The 19,600-nt window shown below is 35.8% G+C and overlaps 1 protein-coding gene across 13 annotated transcripts in view; it reads right to left on the bottom strand.

Annotated features, from left to right (window-relative positions):
• The window catches only part of EMSY (EMSY transcriptional repressor, BRCA2 interacting), a 91,572-nt gene that overhangs the window by 17,831 nt on the left and 54,141 nt on the right, over positions 1–19,600 (bottom strand). For 11 of the 13 annotated variants that reach the window (XM_060605565.3, XM_060605578.3, XM_060605569.3 and 8 more), the window contains 5 exons: positions 18,276–18,446; positions 11,612–11,748; positions 9,045–9,218; positions 7,057–7,255; positions 717–881 (listed from right to left, as the gene is read on the bottom strand). In XM_060605565.3, the coding sequence (XP_060461548.1) occupies positions 717–881; positions 7,057–7,255; positions 9,045–9,218; positions 11,612–11,748; positions 18,276–18,446 (846 nt within the window). The remainder of the gene's footprint in view (positions 1–716; positions 882–7,056; positions 7,256–9,044; positions 9,219–11,611; positions 11,749–18,275; positions 18,447–19,600) is intronic. The other 2 variants (XM_060605574.3, XM_060605577.3) reach the window with 1 other exon arrangement.

The following is a 19,600-nucleotide window of genomic DNA, read 5'->3' as shown; positions in this document are numbered from 1 at the left end:
AACCAATTGGGTAACTTCTCTGGATCTCAGTTTACTTATGCATAAAATGAAAGGCTTGGATGAGATCATTGCTAAGGTCCCTTAAATACTCTAACAATCTTTGACTGATTGTAATAGAAAAGTCAGTAATAACTAACATGGGTTTTGCCTAGTTTATTGAAGATATTTAGTAACTAGAAATACTAGTGGGATCTTGTTAAATGAGGGCAGCTTTGCATGGAAGCTCAAGTGGTTAAATGATACAATGAAAATATAAAGATAAAACCAATTAGAATGCTAGCAAGGGCCATCAATGGTGTTTTATGACCACAAAATTGCCCCACCAATATCAAGGAGGATGGCAGGGGCCCTTCAATCTGCCTCCTACTCTTCTCAAATGGAACTGACATCTATGCCACATCTATCCTTGTGCTTAGAAATGATAGAAACTACTCCCTTCTGGTGAAAGAGGCAACAGGATTGCCCATTTCAAGCAGGAGACAGAAAAGAAAGGGCTCTGCCATTTTTTTTCCTCCCTAACTAGTCTATCCTTTAGTACTCCTGTGCACATCTTATTGAACTGACAAGTAAACAGACTGCAGCAATGATTATAGACCAGTCCAGAGGGGGGAAATGTGCTCAAATAATAACAAAGAAAATATAACAGTGGTAGTATTTTAGCACAACCCATCTCTAGAGAAAACATGCTTCATTCAATTGAGCATGTGAATTCATACCTGTTGTCTGTTGGAGTTCTAATAGAGCTTTGATTGTTGAAGTAGCTGATTGTGATTCACTGGATACATCCTGATAAATTATGGTGGGGCTAGTCTCCATTGCAATCTCATGTTCTGACCAATCCTGACGCCGGGAAGCAATTACATGAACTACAGGCTGGGAATCTGTTTTATATTAGTTAAAAAAAAAAAACCCTATAAACAAAGTTTCTCTTAAAAAAAACAATTTGTTTTTTTTTTTTTTTTTAAATCTTTGTATTTATTGTAAACTTCATGCTTTATCTCCCCAAGAAGACTGTAAGCCCCCACAGGGCATATCTTTCATGTCTGTATTCACTTACTCATCCATTCATTCACTGATTCAACAAACTGGGCACCTATATGCAGGAGTCTATATTTGGCATTGAGGATATAAAGGAGCTTACAGAGTACTCAGAGGATGCTCAAGAAGCACACAATCTGGTTGGGGAGACAGACATGTAAAAAGACAAATTACAATTCATTGTGATAACTGCTATAATAAATAGGTGTGCATTTGTCTAAGTAGATGTATGTTTGTGTATAGTAAGAACAAAATGCTGTAGGAGTCTTTATTTTCCCCAATGCATCTGAAAATGTGTTTTGTATTACAACCTGAGCATCCAGTCAACATTACTTATTTTTGGATGGCTGAACTACAGAAAAGAAATCCTGTCCGCCAATAACAAGAATGGATAGATGATCTAGAATCAGGATGATATAATAGCACACGTATAACATCAGAGTTCAAAGTCTTAGGTTACAGCCCCAGCTCTATCTATTATTCGCAAGTTGAGTCCTTGGGTTTTAGTGTCATTATTTCTAAGTTGGCAATGATAAAATTACCTATCTACCTCACAGGACTTCTGAGGATATAATGAAATAATATATGTAAAAGAGCTTCATAAACTATGAAGGACAACAGAAATGTTATTGTTGCTGTGTCCTAAAAGTTCTCGATTCTGAGATGTTGTGTTAGTTTGAAAATAAATTAAGGCCCTAATTCAAGGCTTATTATATTTATGCTAAAGGTAGGCAAGTAAATACTAAATGTGCATCAAACGAAGCAACAAATTATTGAGTTTTCCATCTGCAGAATAATCAGGTTGGACTAGACTATTATTAAGCTCCTAAACTCCTTTGTCCAGGACACCATACAGGACAAAAATTATGGAGGATATAGAGGCACAATCCCCACCGCCAAGTTTAGATTACAATGGAGGAGACCTAAAACAAACATACATATAGCTTTGTATTCTTGGGAAAAATCAAATGACTAGGGCAAACAAGACAAATATATAGAAAGAAAAAGACTGCTTTGAATTGGATTAGTCAGTGAAAGCATCATAGAAGAATGAAAAAAATTCATATAAACGAGAATAAATTCAACAGAAGTTCAACCTTCTTTGAACCTTATATTTTTGAAAACCACAAAGTTGTCCAAACAGATTGGGGAAGGCAAAATGACTCTTAAAAAGAAAAAAGCCTTCCCAAAGAAAACAAATCAATATACAATAGCACTGGAATTTTTAATTACCATTAACAAACTGTATTCTCTGCCCCTCAAACACTGAGTAGAATATATGCCACACCAGGGAGGTATACCCTCCCCCCAAATTCTAGAAGACTGAAGGACACTATCCTATAATGCCAAATGTCATGTGATGCACATAACAATTTTTCTTTACTCATTCTAAGTAGACAATAGAACTTACACCTAAAAGAACTAATTTTATTAGGGAATCATTCTTTTTATAAAACCTACGTTCTCAAATTTAAGAAATTCTCATGGCAATGTAAGTATTCCTTGGCTAGGTGAGAGAACCTACAGGCACGGAATGACTGCAACCCAATACTGTAACATTCACTGAAAATCCAAGAGAAAGCAAGGATTGCATCTGTAGAGAGATAAGGTAGAAATAGACTGAGAAAGGAAAACAAATTTCCACATGGGAGCACCTGTCAGAGACATCAACGCACATAACATTATCCTGTGGGGAGGGACTGGGGAGATGGTTCACTCTTTCTGCCCACACCCAGAGAAGAGCCAATCATCACACAGTATCACTGCGGCAACTTCAACAGCTGAGACAAAGAATGAGTGTGTGAACCTAGATGTGAAAACCATTCCTTGAGTGATTTTCCTCTCTACTCTTGGCTTCTTCTTAGACTAGATAAATCTACTGCCTATTGAGTCTGATGCTGAGGTCAGGGTGCAATAACCGAGACACCAAGAGCCTGATCTCACAGTACCATTCGATTATGAGGATGGTGGCCCGCTAACCCTCACATGTCTTTCCCCATGGGTCATTTAACAAATATTTCCTGGACATCTACTGCCTGTTAGGTACCAGAAATACACACTGTACTGTTATATGCAGAGGCAGATCAGGCATCTCTGTGGAAGAATGCCTCCTGTGACTTTACCATAAAAGGCCTATAACACACTTTCATAGAATAGTAAGACCTCTCAGCTAGCAGGGATCTAACAGTTCACTTAATGCTATCACCAATCCTATACTAAAATCTTCACATATCCCCCACCAATCAAGAAATTGCCACACCAGGGGCACCTGGGTGGCTCAGTCTGTTGAGCGTCCGACTTCAGCTCAGGTCATGATCTCACACTCTGTGAGTTCGAGCCCCGCATTGGGCTCTGTGCTGACAGCTCAGAGCCTGGAGCCTGCTTCGGATTCTGTGTCTCCCTCTCTTTCTGCCCCTTCCCTGCTCATGCTCTGTCTCTCTCTGTCTCAAAAATAAATAAAAACATTAAAAAAAAGAAACTGCCACACCAGAGAACTCACTACTTTCTAATATAGTTTCCTTCCATTTCTGCAGTTATGACAATGAGAAAATTTTCTTATATGAAATGGAAAACAGGTCTTCCTGTCTACCCAGTGGTTCTAGTTTCTGTCCACGTATCCACAAAGATCAATTCTTTTCCCTCTTCCACGTCACAGTTCTCAGGAAAACTGACAACCCCCATGTCCCCAACCCAATCCTCATCTTCTCTTCTCCATGAGAAATGTCCTGTTTCCACTGACCATTCCTCATATAAAATGATTCCCAGATGCCTTACGCATCTAAATCATCCCTTCTAAACTAAACCTAAGATGTCTATGTCCCTTCTATGATATAATATATACCTTCCCTCTGAAGTACTGTCCTAAAACCCAAGGCCTTCACAGTACGTAACTGCCTAGACAGCATCACTCAAAATGTTTCAGAGAACATTAGTTCCTCAAGATGTTCTGCAAAAGGTTCTATGGTCAAAAAAGTTGGGGAGTGTTTTACATTATATACACCACTCTTCATTTTTCACAATATATATTAGCACATAACGGCTCTGAAAAGTTCTGTAGTAAGTATATTTTGCCTAACCTGGATTTATTCCCCACCCTCACCGTAATCTACTGAGATCATAAAGCTTCTGGAAAAATCACCCTAGAAACAAATTTGTGACCTCCTTAAAGTGATGTCTTATGCATTTTTTAAAGTGATGTCTTTTATATAGTATACAGGATGCATTTCCGTATTTACCTCATACCTTAAATCCATCTTAAATCCCTACTCTTGGTTTTCTCTCCTTGTTCTCTTTCATTTTACTTCATATAATCTTGTATTCTACCCAATCCACCTTAAAACCTTCTGGAAATAAACAAAATATAAATAATCTTTAAATTTTTCTTTCTTTTTTTAAAATCTGGGGGGCACAATCTTGGGGTCATGAGTTCAAGCCCCACGTCAGGTGTAGAGATTACTTTAAAACAAAATCTTGGGGCACCTTGGGGCGCCTGGGTGGCTCAGTCGGTTGAGCCTCCGACTTCGGCTCAGGTCATGATCTCACAGTTCGTGAGTTCAAGCCCCACATGAGGCTCCCTAGTGTCAGTGCAGAGCCCATTTTGCATCCTCTGTCCTCTTTCTGACCCTCCCCTGCTTGCGTGCTCTCTCTCTCAAAAATAAACATTAAAAAAAAAATCTTAAAAAAAAAAAAAAAATCACAGTTCTTTTTAACTCTTCTTACAACATTTTTGTAAGTCTGATATTACATTAAAAGAAAAAGTTACCAAAGCAGGGGAGGGGCAAAAACCACAAAAGCAATATAAAGGAAAAATGAACTGCTATGTAGTGCTTACATTTCCATTAGGTTTGATCCTCGTATAGTTTGAAAACCAGCATGATCTTAGACTGACCAAAATCTTTATCCCTTTCTTTCACTTTAAATCATAGCATATATATTCCCAGCTCCTGGTCTTTGTGAGAATGCACTAAAGACAGTAGCAGGGGGGTGGGGAGGGGGGGAGGAATGTAGATTATAATAACTGGCTTTATAGTCAACTATATTAGATATACCTATTCTGAACTGAAATTTTTCCATATTACAGAATATTTTTAAAAGAAAAAATATGTGATGATACAGAACACATAAAAATACATGAAACCATGTATAATAACAGACTGAACAGCAGAAAACCTTAGATGGAATTACTTCCAAAAATAGCCAAACTTTTGTCCCATTCTTAGAATGAAAACTGAAGACTGCCTAATGAAATGGCATGTTTGGGAAGTAATGATTGGCTCATAGCTCCCTCAGATAAAGACTAGCAAATTCAAAGGAGAACCCTAGATTATGGATATAAAAACATCTACTGTTCATGTTCCCCTCTTAGCACCAACTCATGAGCTAAATATTTTACCTGCTCTCTATAAAAATATTTCTCAAGGGAAAAAATGGCTAGTATTATTCAAGGAACCAGAGGCTTAAAAATAAAAGAGGGAAATGCAGCTGATGTGTTGAAGTAAGAATGGAATCTGTAAATATCAAATCATTAAGAAATAAAGATAGAATGAAATAGATAATAAGCATCACTCCATGGTGACTAGTACAGAGACTAATTTATAATCAGTATAGAATGATAAACTAAATCTCAGTAAATTGATTCAGAAAATATTACTATCATTGATAACATGCTGAAGAAAACTATCTACTTTGTAAAATGAGTGCCATATAGTTTGTTAAAATCAACGTTTTTATTTATTTTTAATTGATGAGTTTTCAAAGACCATTTCAAATGCTATCTCTTTTGTGAAGCTTTCTTATCCTTTTCTCACTGGAATGTGAATTTTTAGCCTTCGGCTTTTTTGTTTGTTACTAATAAACTTATTAAACTACTACTGAAGTTATGCACGTGTATTTTTTAATCCCCTACTCTAGATTTTAACAAGAACTATATTTTACTCAATGTTTACAGGGCCTAGCACAATGCTTAGTATGTAGTATAGACTAATAAGTAACTGTCAAATAATTGAAGTAATGGATTAAGGGAATAATCAGCAATATGAACCATGTAAGCAATCTGAATTTCCCACTAATCTGGGAAGACTCCTTTAAAGAATTAAAATAATAAAAGTGTATAATATGAAGAATCTGCAGTAGAAAAATGAAGATACCTAGAAAGCACTCCTGAGAGAATAATGGGGAAGTGAGGAGAGGGAATGGAGTGAGAGAGCGATGACCAGGGGAAGATAAACAGCTTTGCTTATTAGATGCATCCGAGCATACAAGCAAGCATAGGCATAAATACACCCACCACCTGACAATAAGGGCAGTTAAGGTAACTGATAGACATGAGTATGAGATTTGCAGGTCTCAAAGCTTATGATTAAAAATTTATTTCAAGAGACTTCCTAGATGAACAACATAACTAAGATAGCACTGAGGATAAAGAGCTTCCCTACTCTGGAGTCTGGCTTCATAGCTCCTTTCTTATAATTAGGACAACCATACAGTATCATCTAAATTAGGAAACCTGTGAGAGTGGAAAGGCATGCTATTAATAATTAGGCTAGAACAGATATAAACGAGGACTTGTGCTATGCAAACGGCAATGTATGGTCACTCTATTTATAGCCCACTCATGGCCCACCTCTGGCCACTCTGATTCTTTCTCAAGGTTCAACAATAACCATTCAAAAGATACATTTACTTTCCTGCATACTTCTTCTTACCCAGAAGGAAACAAAAAGAATCACAGCACTAGCCAGTTTGATAATACCTACCTGTCAAAATCATCATCTAAAGTTTACCAATTATTTGGTAACTTTGGATGAACATCATGCCATGCCATCATGAACATAACAGTAAGCCTTACCAAAAACAAAACTTCAGCTCACTGATTACGTATCAAACAAAAGAAAGTAAATCAAAAGACTCCACAAGTCAAAGCACACGTTTGTTTGAAATCCCTATATGCAACTATTTCGGAACTAGGGTACTATGTCGGTAATAATTACGATAAGTCAGGAGTAAAATGGATCTTACCTTGGGAACTTTGGGAGGACTCTGTAGAAGAGGAACTACTATCTGTATAACTTTGTGGGTCTTCCTTTCCCTCTTGAATAGATGAATTACCAGCTTCTGCTACCCTAGATGCTTGCTGTAATGTTTCTGTGACCAGCTGCCTTGTTTGTTCACTAACAACTGTGGCTTGAAATGTCACTGGTTTGGGTTTAATAAGAACCTAGAAGAAAAGCAGAAATATACCCAGTTTAAATTTTAGAGCACTATTTAAAACTTCTAGTCATGAACTAATATTTTCCCGACATGGGAAACAGCATTCTGTACATTAATTATGCTTTGGGCACAGCATTGTTTATCAAAGACTAATTCCATCTATGAACAAATTACAGTCAAGCCACATACAACATTTTAAATGGTACATGCCAGAATGCAACAGCCATAATTCTGACAAGAGGCTCTGTCCCTGTTTTTTCTTGTCTATAATGACTTCAGAAGTCATTTACAGTCTGTTGGCTATACACTAGAATGACAGCCAGCCACCCACCATGGATTTCAGATGCCTAGATTCCCAATGGCACAATAACAGTCCAGAATTTCTTCCTTCTGAACATTTATTTTATTTTTTTGAGAGAAAGAGTGAGAGGCAGACAGACAGACAGCGCACGAGCAGGGCAGGGGCAGAGAGAGAGGGGGACAGAGGATCCGAAGCCCAATCATTTGGGCTCTGTACTGACAGCAGACAGCCCGATGTGGGGCTCGAACCCATGAACCATAAAATCGTGACCTGAGCAGAAGTCGGGAACTTAACCAAGTGAGCCACCCAGGCACCCCCTGAATATTTATTAACATAATAAAAACAAAACCCTAGTTTGTTTAAACCACCATTCTTCAGGTTTCTTTTCATTAGCAACCAAATGAAATTCCTAATTGAGACACCTGTGCAAAGTAAATATGGTTGGGACATAAGTCATCTTTGAAGAAATCTCAGGAGAAACACTGACTTACACAACTATCATTAGAAGCAATACGGTACAACAGATCAACTCCTGGCAAAGGTCAAAACCACAGACACTAAAACAAATAAAATGGGAGAAAAATTTCAAACTGAACTATTCTACTTCAAAATTTGAACTCTAGGAGTTGACTTCAATTGGGTGCCTGGAATGAAAACGTTAACTCACCACAATTATTTTTATTCTCCATATGTAAGATTCTAAACCTTTCCAGACTCTTATTAAGTCACTCATTCAAGAATTCAAGAATGAAAACATGGATTATACTATGACTTAGATGATGGAGCAAATGAAAATTGTTACAGTTGAAACTTAAAGGCAATTTGGACTTATTTCTAATCACAAAACTTATTTGTTTAGATATGCAAACTATTTGACTATGATTCTGAGGGAATGCATTCTAAAAGCAAATTAATACCTTTTACAAAAATTCTAGGATACCATTTCTCAACCAAAGCTGACATTACTTCCTTTGATATTCTCACAAAATAAATAGTACCCTGGCAATGTAAGATTAAATCCTGAGCCTCAATTTTCTAGGCAAATTTCCAGAAAAATTCCCTTATCTTCTATTGCTTGACAATTGAGCAGTTCTCTAGCTTCTTCATTATTTAGGTTTCAAGTAAAATAAATTTTATAAGTAAATAAAGCGCTTTCAAAGGCCATATTAACTTATAAAAAATACTTTACCACTCTCTCTCAAACACCTACTTCTCAAATAACAATACCTTCAGCAAATTTTATTCTAAGGGAGTTTTTTTCTCCAATCTTTGCTTATGACATGGCACAAATATTTAGATACCCACCACCCCCCAAAAAATACTGAAGAGAAAAACACACATTTTGAAAACAGACAATTACACACATTTGGTCATAACTTTTAACAATCTTATTTTTTTAAAGATTACTGATCTTTTCATTCAAATTTCTAACACGGAATTTTAGAAGTTTGAAATATACCAGAGCCAAGAAAATTCATCATATCTTACAGCATACCTGTGTTTTCCCTTGCTGCCCATAAACAATTTTTGTCGGGATGATTTTAGCTGCTGGTTGAACTGTGGAACCTATTCCTTTTGGCTGAGTTACAATCATTTTGGTGATGGGTCTCGTAGCAGTGATAATAGCTGGCTTTGCTCCTGTTGGTACCGTCTGAATAGTCTTTTCTCCCTAAATTAAAGTCAGTGAATATATGAGATTTCTATGTATTTCAATGATAAAAACTGTCCTTTTACTGAAAAATCGCAGAGAGGTTTTACCAGGATGATAGGAACAGGAATGTAAATTAAACAGCAAAGTACAATGTTTCCAGGTGATCACAAATCCTAGACTTAGTTGAGATGGTCCTAGAAGTCCTCTGCCCAATTTTCTGTCCAAAGAAGGCATTAATCATTTCCTGATGAGTGAATTTTAAAAATTATCTCACACGGGAATACTTACTACACCATTCCATTCATAGAATACATACATTAGAGTAGTCAGGAAATTATAAAAGAATAATTATAGAGATTATAGGTCTCCCTCACCCCAACATTATCTTCATTTTCTAATTTACCCGAAATAAACACTCATGTAACAAAAAATTACTGTGCATTATACCAGTAGCTAAACGTACACATATAAATAAACTAAGCTCCCCAAATACAAAATCATAAGGCTAAATAGCAGAATGTCCATGTGTAAAAGCATGGGCAAGAGAGGGAATTAGCACATATTAACAATCTTTCTGAGGTTATATGGGAAAATTAAAAAAAACAGCAACAGTGCATTTCCCACATTTTACTATTAGCATATTACTAATATCACTTTAGTCTATTAACTAGGTAGTTTAAGCCCATTAACTTTTCACCATTTTTTGTACTTTTGTCTGCTTTATTCTTAAGTACCATCTTCTGGTCATTTATAGAATCAATACTTGAGCTTTCTTAAATTAAATTCAAAGACAGTGATTTTACTAAATTATTAAAATTTTACAAGTTAAAATCCATAAAACTGAAAGGAAAAAGGTTCACCTTTTTAGTTTGTAACTTTCAGTCATCATCATCTAAATGTGTGGCCATCCAACTTAGTAGCCATAAAAACAAAGCACCCAGGTGAGCTGGCCAAAGGTAATCACTCAATTTAGAACTAAATATGATTATAAAAATCACAAGTTTAACTATCTGCTATAAAAATCTAAGGAAAATATAAAGTGCCTGTCAATCATATTATTACTTATTTTAATACGCACACACCCTTCACAGCAGCTTCTTTGGGAGGAGCTCTAATTCATTTGCCAACAGCCACTAGTTTTCAAGTGGCTGTGCCTATATATTAAACAGCTTGATGGGCTTGGTCCAACTATAATGACCCATTCAAAGCCTATCAAAACCAACTAGCAGGCTGTTTTTAAAAAAATCTCTTCTGATGTATGTGTGTGGACATGCCCAGGTGAGCAAGCTGTTGAGTAGAGGAGCATATACATATGTGTAGTCTTATGCTCTGATCTGCTTGTTTTACTATCATTTCCTGTGTCAAATGTTGCTCTTAGATATTATGTGGCAGCTAGGATTCATACACAACTCTTCAATGTTTGTGACCACAGGACTTAAGAGTACATGGCATCCCATCTTATATATCAAATTCTAGGAAGTTGCCAAACAAACTATAAAAGGGTTCTGAAAATCTGAATTCTAATCCAGGCTTTACTACTGGCTTACCATGTGAACTCACACTAGGAACAATCTATGTTTTCCAACATGATGGAACTATCTAATGCCAACATTTTAAAGACTGTGATGCCTAGGAAACTACCAGAGATCTGCAATGAAGTACAACATTCTTTTTTCTAGCAAAGTGGGGACATTACCAAGCCTAAATAGTTAAGCACCACAAGTAATAACAATTACTATTTATTGGTGACATCCTATGTGCCAGGCACTGTCCTAAGCACTTTCAAAACAGCTCCCAGTTACTGAACAAACTCACTGGTAAAGATCATAATCACCAATTTACCAATGAGGAAATTAAGGATGAGAGAGGTTGAATAAATTTGCCAAAAGTCAAACTACAATATAAGAGACAAAGCCCAGGTTTGTCTAACTCCAAACCTCTGCACAATTGCCTTCAGAACTATAAATTAATCTGTTATGTGCTATTTTTTTTAACTAGCTCAAAGAGGTAAAATGAAAGTAAAACCCTCTCAATTAATTTTCTTAATCCTAAATATCTCACTTAGCCCAGCCGAGGCCCATACTAGGCTTATGTCTACTGGCCAGAGGCAGGAGTAAAATTGTCCTCTAACAGAGGTCTCCCTGTAGTTAAGGCAGTGGAATCTTCCATTTGGACCAAGCTAAGCATCTAAATCATGGTCATAAGCAACCCAGTTATGAGCAACGTGTTTTAGGAATTACTGTGAAAAATGGCATCAGTTAGTGGTGCTTTAACAGTTATTACATCACAGTAGTGGTAAATCAAGCATACAGGCTATTGTGGGGTTCTGAAGTCCTTAGGCAAATATTTGTATAGCTGGTTTTTAAAATCCTCAGTGGACTGCTGAGTCTGCAGTACAAGCTCTTACTTACTCCAGCATTTAGCAATGTTGTGACAACGTTTTTGCCCGGGAGGCCTTGAATGGTCGTTCCTTTTCCTGTAGTCTTTTGCACAACAATCACATTGGGCTTGGAAGTCATTGGGATTGTAGTGATTTTGGTAGTCGTTCCTTAGAGAAGGGGGGAGAAAAGGAGGCCTGAGTTAAGGACTAGTGATATTTGGTTATTTCTGTTTATGTTGTACACAATTAACACACGTAGTCCGTGTCATCCCGAGATGACATGAAGGCTGTCATGAGGATGAAAATGAAGGCTCAGAACAATAAGCACAAGTTGTCCTAGAATGAGAGAGTGTTAAGAATTGACTTTTACAGCGGTCATCTTTTTGGAATTTGAAAACCTACACACCAAAATCAGAATCTAAAAATATCACTATCATTTTCCCCATCAATATTCCTCCCCTAACTAGTTAACTGAAATCTAAATCTGTATTCTTTGACAAATACTTCCCCAAACCCAGTATTATATCTATTTTTGACTGGTGTGATGGGAAAACTCTTCTAAAAGAATATAAAGAGAGAGGTAAATACTTATCAAAATTCACATAACATTAGACTCTTGAGAAAATTTATGAGAATAAGCCATTTATATTTGTGTGATCAAAAAAAAATAAACACTCAAAGACCAAGTCACAGATTAAACATGTGCTCTTGTTATCTGCAGCACTCTGAAGAGTCTGAGGATGATATCCCAATGTGTATATTTATACAAAAAAATTTATATTTTCAACAATTAAGATCTATTTCATAGACCTGTATCTACTGAGCCAAACATATTATCATGCCCTCTTCCCCACATCCTTCCACAATCTGCTTCTTTTATACCTATCAAATTTGTACCCTATATTCTTCTGACTAGCATGGCTGGAAATCCTGGTACAAATCTTGCCTTGTCTTCCCTGTATCACCCAAGAAAACAAAAGCCCCTTGCGCTCTACACTCTATCTTTTTGTATCACTAATTCCTCAGTGCTTAGCACATACTGTATGGCAATTATTCAGTAATAGTTGTTCAGTCGAGTATGTGAATGAACTCAATCTGTCACCAACACATGTCTTCTTTCAAAATGTTATTGATGTTGACTCAATAGACCCTCATCTCTTTTAGTTTCCCGTATTTTCTCCCTATTGCAAGTTTCATACAAATAGATCTGAAGCTCCTGTTATATCAAACATCCTGAAAAAATTTTTTTGTCATGTCAAGAACCCAGAACATTGGTCAAATTGGTCAAAAACCTTCCTAGGGCCACTGGCTGGCTCAGCTGGCAGAGCAGGTGACTCTTGATCTCAGGGGGTGTAAATTCAAGCTCCACGCTGGGTATAGAGATTACTCAAAAAAGTGAAAAGCAAAAAGCCTTCCTAATCCCTATTTTATCTAGTTCTAACTTTCCCTCTTAGGTTTCAAAATCCTGTATGAACTGACCCTTAATCTAAAAATTTGATCTTAACTCATGGAGGAGGGGAAGGAAGAAAAAAAAAAAAAAAAAGAGGTTAGAGTGGGAGAGAGCCAAAGCATAAGAGACTCTTAAAAACTGAGAACAAACTCAGGGTTGATGGGGGGGTGGGAGGGAGGAGAGGGTGGGTGATGGGTATTGAGGAGGGCACCTTTTGGGATGAGCACTGGGTGTTGTATGGAAACCAATTTGACAATAAATTTCATATATTGAAAATAAATAAATAAATAAATAAATAAATAAATAAATAAAAATTTGATCTTATTTGTTCCAACTCTTACCCTACAATACATGCCACACACTAGTCTAACAAGTAACTTCTTCACTATGGCTTCCTATTATCTGTCACACAGAGCCCAAATTCCTCTTAGGTTTCCAGGTTCTGTCAGACTTTAATTTGCAGGATTATCCAATATATACCTCTCCTTCAGTATGTTGGTTTCCACATTGGTACTTGAGCGTATGAGTTGCAATGCTACCTCTGTGCCTGTGATTTCCTCTGCCCATGAAAACAGTCAAGTCACATTGTTCTTCTATAGGCTTGCACATCATTTATCAAATGACTAAGCACATAACAGGTACTCATTAAAAACATGACTGATTAATACGTTCCCAAGAAGAAAAGTTAAACAAAATTTTATTCTTTTCTACTGGAAAAATTTACCATTCCTTACTAGAGTTTTAGTAATGAGACTGCACCAAGAATAAGAATATTCTAGTCAATTTTTGGCAATTTTATTACTTCATATATCATTTTAATATATTTGCCATCATCTGATGTCTTGTCAGTCCAAGGCAACACAGTCAGGTTACATAAAAACGCACTTTTATCCACACACTAGCTTCACGAATGTTTTTCCCTATATCTGTAGTTTCTGAACAGTAAGCTGTTAAGAGCCACAAAAACCACACTGCCCATTATTCACATCAACTTCAACTCTTAATTAACTCCAATCCCTCATACATGATTGATTGTGATGACTCCTTCAATAATACAGCCTCATTAAATACTTGGTTAATAAGGGGTGCCTGGGTGGCTCACTCAGTTAAGCATCTGACTTCGGCTCGGGCCATGATTTCACATTTTGTGGTTTCGAGCCCCTCTGTGCTGACAGCTCAGAGCCTGGAGCATGCTTCGGATTCCATGTCTCCCTCTCTCTCTGTCCCTCCCCTGCTTGCACTCTGTCTCTCTTTCTCTCTCAAAACTAAATAAAGATTAAAAAATATATATATATATATATGTATATATATACATATATATACATATATATATGTATATACATATATACGTGTATACATATGTATATATATATATATACATGTATACATATGTATATACATATATATATTTGGTTAATAAAAGAAAGGGTTTTTAGAAAGTAAGCATTAAAAACTATCTCAAGAAGTGACCCTGGGTGGCTCAGTTGGTTAAGCATCCAACTTCAGCCTAGGTCAAGATCTCTCAGTTCCCAGGTTTGAGCCTCACATCAAGATCTGTGCTGACAGCTCAGAGCCTGGAGCCTGCTTCAGATTCTATGTCTCCCTCTCTCTCTCCACCCCGCCTCCACTCATGCTCTGTCTCTGTCTCTCTCAAAAATAAATAAACTTGGAAAAAAAAAAAAAGCTATCTCAAGGAAATGTTAGCCAAGCTTTAACCAAAGTACAAGGACCACTTTTTTTGGCAAAACTTGCTTAACAAGTGAATTACATTTGTATCTAAGTCACCATCTAATCCTTTCCATTGCAGGGATCTATCAATTTATGAGACAGTTGCAAACCAAGTTTACCAGCTTTAACAAAATGAGGGGGGAGGATGTTAGAAAACAGAAGAAAAAGGCATAACATAAGGAAAAGCAAATACAGTGTCATTTTAAAATGGAAAAGTTTATAACTAGAATTATCAAGTTATAAAAATCTAAAGTTCCAGTGCGCATATTTCTATATTTCAATTGATAACTATGTTATAGTTATTCATTTTTTTAAAAAGGTCTTCCTCTACACTTTCACAGTAGTCCAACTACAGTTCTCACATCACAACAGAATGTATAAAAATTCATTTGTTTAGCATTCCATAGGGCAGAGAATGCATCTCATGTGCATCCCCCATGTATCACAGCACCCGGCCCAGAATTTGGCTCATAGACTATCAGAGAACCCACTGTCTATACAGTCTCCACTTATAAAGACTTAAGATACAATGGGTGCAAATTACTCTTAAGTCACATTTGGATCATGGACTATGATACTGGATGTGTTCCAGGGATTTCTATTTAAAAATACAATTCCTGTAAAAATGTGAGCAGTATGGTAGGATCGCTTAAAGAAACTAATTTAATGGCCCAGATTTTACTATTCAGAGATTTTTTTTACATCACCCTGACAATTTGGTCTCCTGGGTAATGGTTTATGTTGCTTTGCTCAAAGAATGAGCAAACGAACGAACGAATGCAAAAGATATATAAACACTAGCTCCTTGCCTGAACATTGTACTAAAGATCAAAAGAAGAATAAAAATCAAGTCTTGCCATTGCCAAAGGTTCTCATAATGTCCTTAGAGTCAAGGACTCAATGTCCTAATGAGTTCATCTCCAAAGGATCCAATCTTCTACATAACATAGGCATGGTTCCTTTACCAACCAACCCTCAACAAAACTCACAAAAAAACTTACATATCTGAAAAGCCTATCTATATTTACACATAAGTATCTGACATGAAGGAGTTAAATAACTGAAAAAATAGTTCATATCTTCCATTTAATTGCTTATTCTGATGAAAAGAAAAACTTGACCTTTCTAGAAAGCACTCTGGAAGCATGACCTTGCTTTCCAGAGGAAAGGAAGTAAGGACTTCACATAATAATTTATGTATAATGATGCTCATCGCAGGATTATTTATAATGACAAAAAAATTAGAAGCAATCTAAAACATTCAACAATGAGAAAATGGCTAAATATGGTGCATCAGATAAGGAAACCCTGTGCAGCCATTAAGTGGGGGCAGAGGAGGTGTCAAGATCCATTTAAAAGAATAGGAAAATAATCCTATCCCATGAAAAAAAGGCAAAAGCTGATTATATTAGATCTCAATATAATTTTAAAAACATATATATGACATATATACACACATTTATAACCAAAATAAATGAATAGAAAAAGGAATGAACAGAAATATATACACATATTTTAACATATTTCTCTGGATGGTAAAAATTGTGGGTTTTTAATTTTCTTTGTATCTTTATTTTCCAATTACCCACAATGAGAGGAAAGTATCATTTTTTTCTTTTTAAAGCCTTCTATTCTTACAGGTAGATGTCTGGGTATATTTTAAGAAAACCATTTCATTTTTGTTCAGGGGGTAGGGGAGTGGGGTAGGCATAGATTCTAGAATCCAGCCTTTAATTATGAATTATCTAAACTCATCCAACTAGGTTTACCAGCTTACTAAGAATAGACAAGCAGGGACTGAAAACTACTATGAACTAACCTGTAATCCCACAATCATGGAATAACAAAATATTATAAAATAAGAGAACTATCTTTATAAAGAATATTACTATGTAACATAAGGATCAGTTTAGAGCAGTCAGAAATGAGAAATTCCTTAAAATAAAAGGGTCAAACAGTGAAGCAGAGATAGACACAAAACAAGCTCGATGCAATGAACAACACTGTTTGAACTGTGTGCCAAGTATATCCTATGGTGCAGAAAAGTTTAAGAACTCTTCTCATGTATACCCAATGTACTTGAAATACCAACTAACCAGGAGTTGCTTAATATTTACATGCAAATGTGGATAAAATGTATACATGTACAGGGTATACATCTCACCACCTCTCTAGGAAAATGTGCTTTCTTGTGCTGCTCTAACCTGGTACAAAAGCCGCTAAATCCTAAAGAAGGTCTGAAAACAGCAGCCTCATGATATCTAGACATTCCTTCAAGCTGTAAGGTTATTATGAATTCATATATGAGTAAAGAAAAACCATTACGGTCATAAAAAGTTACACACCAATGAAAAATGATCACTTTTTGAAAAATGTTTTAGAGAATGTGCTCTATACCATTTAAGATACTGTCATAATAAATCATAATTTGAATTTTCACTGTATTATTTAAAAAAATCCTCTTAAAGCTAGAATATGATTCTTTCCCTACTGGTTTCACCCTCCTCAGTTTGGCAAACGTTGGATTTTCTCACTTACACTAAAAAATAGAGCCAAAATTAGCAGCTTTAAATATAGTGCGTTATGCCAATACCATGCCCTGCTTTGTTTTTGTGGCTTTTTTTTTCTTTTTTTCACTCCCTCAATTATCAGCAATATCGTATACTGCCAGGAACGTCAATCCCTTCACTTTAAACTGTTAGAACAACTCACCTGGGGCATACAAAATATGGCTAGTCTACAAAAATGGCAGACAAAGTCCACAAGGGCTTACTTGATGAGAGATTATTTACATCATTTTAATTAAAAAATAATAATGAAAACAGATGCTATGTTAACATTCTACTTCAGAGTCTACAACCCAAATACTCCAGGAATTAATGAGCTGATAAAAACCAGGTAAGGTTTCTGAATACTAATAAATATTAGCTTTCACTATCTGGGTAAATTGTTTTTTAAAAGTAAACTATCAATATAATGGTGAAAAGAAAAGCATTGAAATATTTTTATTTTTAATAAGCTAAAGTGACATTAGTAATTCAAATGATGAGATATGGTTCCCTCAAACATATTTAGATGAATAAACCCTAGTTCTTTCGTCCACTATGTAGCTTGTGTGGTCTTGAAGAGGTCAATTTCATCTCTCTAAACTTAAAATCTGTCTGTATCTGTAAAGTGCAGGTGAAACCAACTTTTCGGATTTATCAGTTTGGAAAGGAGTGACAAATGGGAGAACACTTTGTAAATGAAAAATCCCTATGCAAATGCAAATCATAGTATTTCTATTCTGATTGAAAACAATTAAATGTTCTTTCTGTTTTAAAACTATCAAAAGCTTAATGTGTGAAGATTTAATATTAGAAATAAAAACTATACTTAAACACTAAACATCACGACTAAAAACACAGCTCCAGATTTCTAAGCAGAAAACTGAGATCAGACAGAATCCTTGAACAGTGAAATATGGTTTTTCCTCTTACTGTTACCTATACCTTCAACATATTTCAGATATACCTACCAGAAACTATATTACTGCTAATTATCTTGCCCCCCAAGGTAGCTAATGATTTGGGTACTACTGTAATGATGCTACCACTGGTAGTTTTCACATAGGTTGCAGCTCCTGGGGTTGCAGCCATCCGACCTATGGATGGGCTCACTGTTGGCCGGGTATAGGTTGCCTGTGTGCCTATAAAAAGGGAAAAGTCAAAAGAAAAACTTGTCATTACTTATAGAAGAATGACAATTTACACAGTTTAACTATAATTCAATGTAATCTATATTGCTTTAACTTGAAAATGGAATTTCAAGGTGTCAAGACATTAAGTAACAATTTATAGCCAATTTTCAATGCACATAGCAGGAACTACAGCCAAGTCAATTTGAATTAACTTTACACATAAAATTTTGTGATGTGTCGCATCAAATTACTAACCCCAAGAAAAAATATAACTAACTCTATTCCTTTCTTCCGCTACCCTTCTTCCACTAGTTTTATGCCAAAAGAAATTTAAATTTAATCATCTTTCCTGCCAGAGCGTTTTAGATATTTCTGTTATAGATTTTAAGGTCTCTGCATCTGTTTCATACTGTCTCAGTGCCAAACCCAATGTCAGCACTCAGCAAATAAGGCAGTATTGTTTGCTTAAAATTTTATAAACTTTTACTATTTTGTACTCTGCTACTCTCTAAATATATTTCCATCTTTTAAAGAGTTATTCCATCATTTTACTAGAGATTAAAGTTCAAGCTGCCAAGAGTTGCCAGGAATATTTCTTTTAGTCTAAAAAGTTCACTATTTACATATTTCTTCAACTCTAACTGACCCATTAGAGTATTTTTCTTCATGTCTCTCAAAGGATTTTACACTCTTTCCCACTATTCCAAGGACTTTTTTCTTTTCCCAAACAGGAATTAAAAACTAACCAGATGAGCCCATTGTAGTTTCCTACAAATACAGTAACTCAGAACTACTATTCCTAAGCAAAGAACTACTAGTCTGGGGGAGAATGAAGATGACTGAGACTAACATCTTCAACAGAAAAAAAAGTTTCATAATAATGGTCATTGTGATAACCATTCTCAACAAACCCCACCCCACAAAAATGCTTTTTAGCAAGACATTTAAAAAATTTTAAATACAATCACTACCCAAAAAAGGCAGAGGGGAAGAATGTTAGGTAGAATTACTTTAAATTCCTTATAAACATACATCTGCATCCAAAAAAAAATCTAGTGCAAAGTAAACATGCTACAAATGTAAGGTGAATCAGTTGAATTATAATAACAAAAAATTTTCCATTTAAGCTTTTGCTCTAAAAATAGGAATACTTTTTCTAACGT

This window comes from Panthera onca, chromosome D1, assembly GCF_046562875.1.
Source record: "Panthera onca isolate mPanOnc1 chromosome D1, mPanOnc1 haplotype 2, whole genome shotgun sequence".
Taxonomy (NCBI): domain Eukaryota; kingdom Metazoa; phylum Chordata; class Mammalia; order Carnivora; family Felidae; genus Panthera; species Panthera onca.
This window is presented reverse-complemented; position numbering and strand designations above follow the sequence as displayed.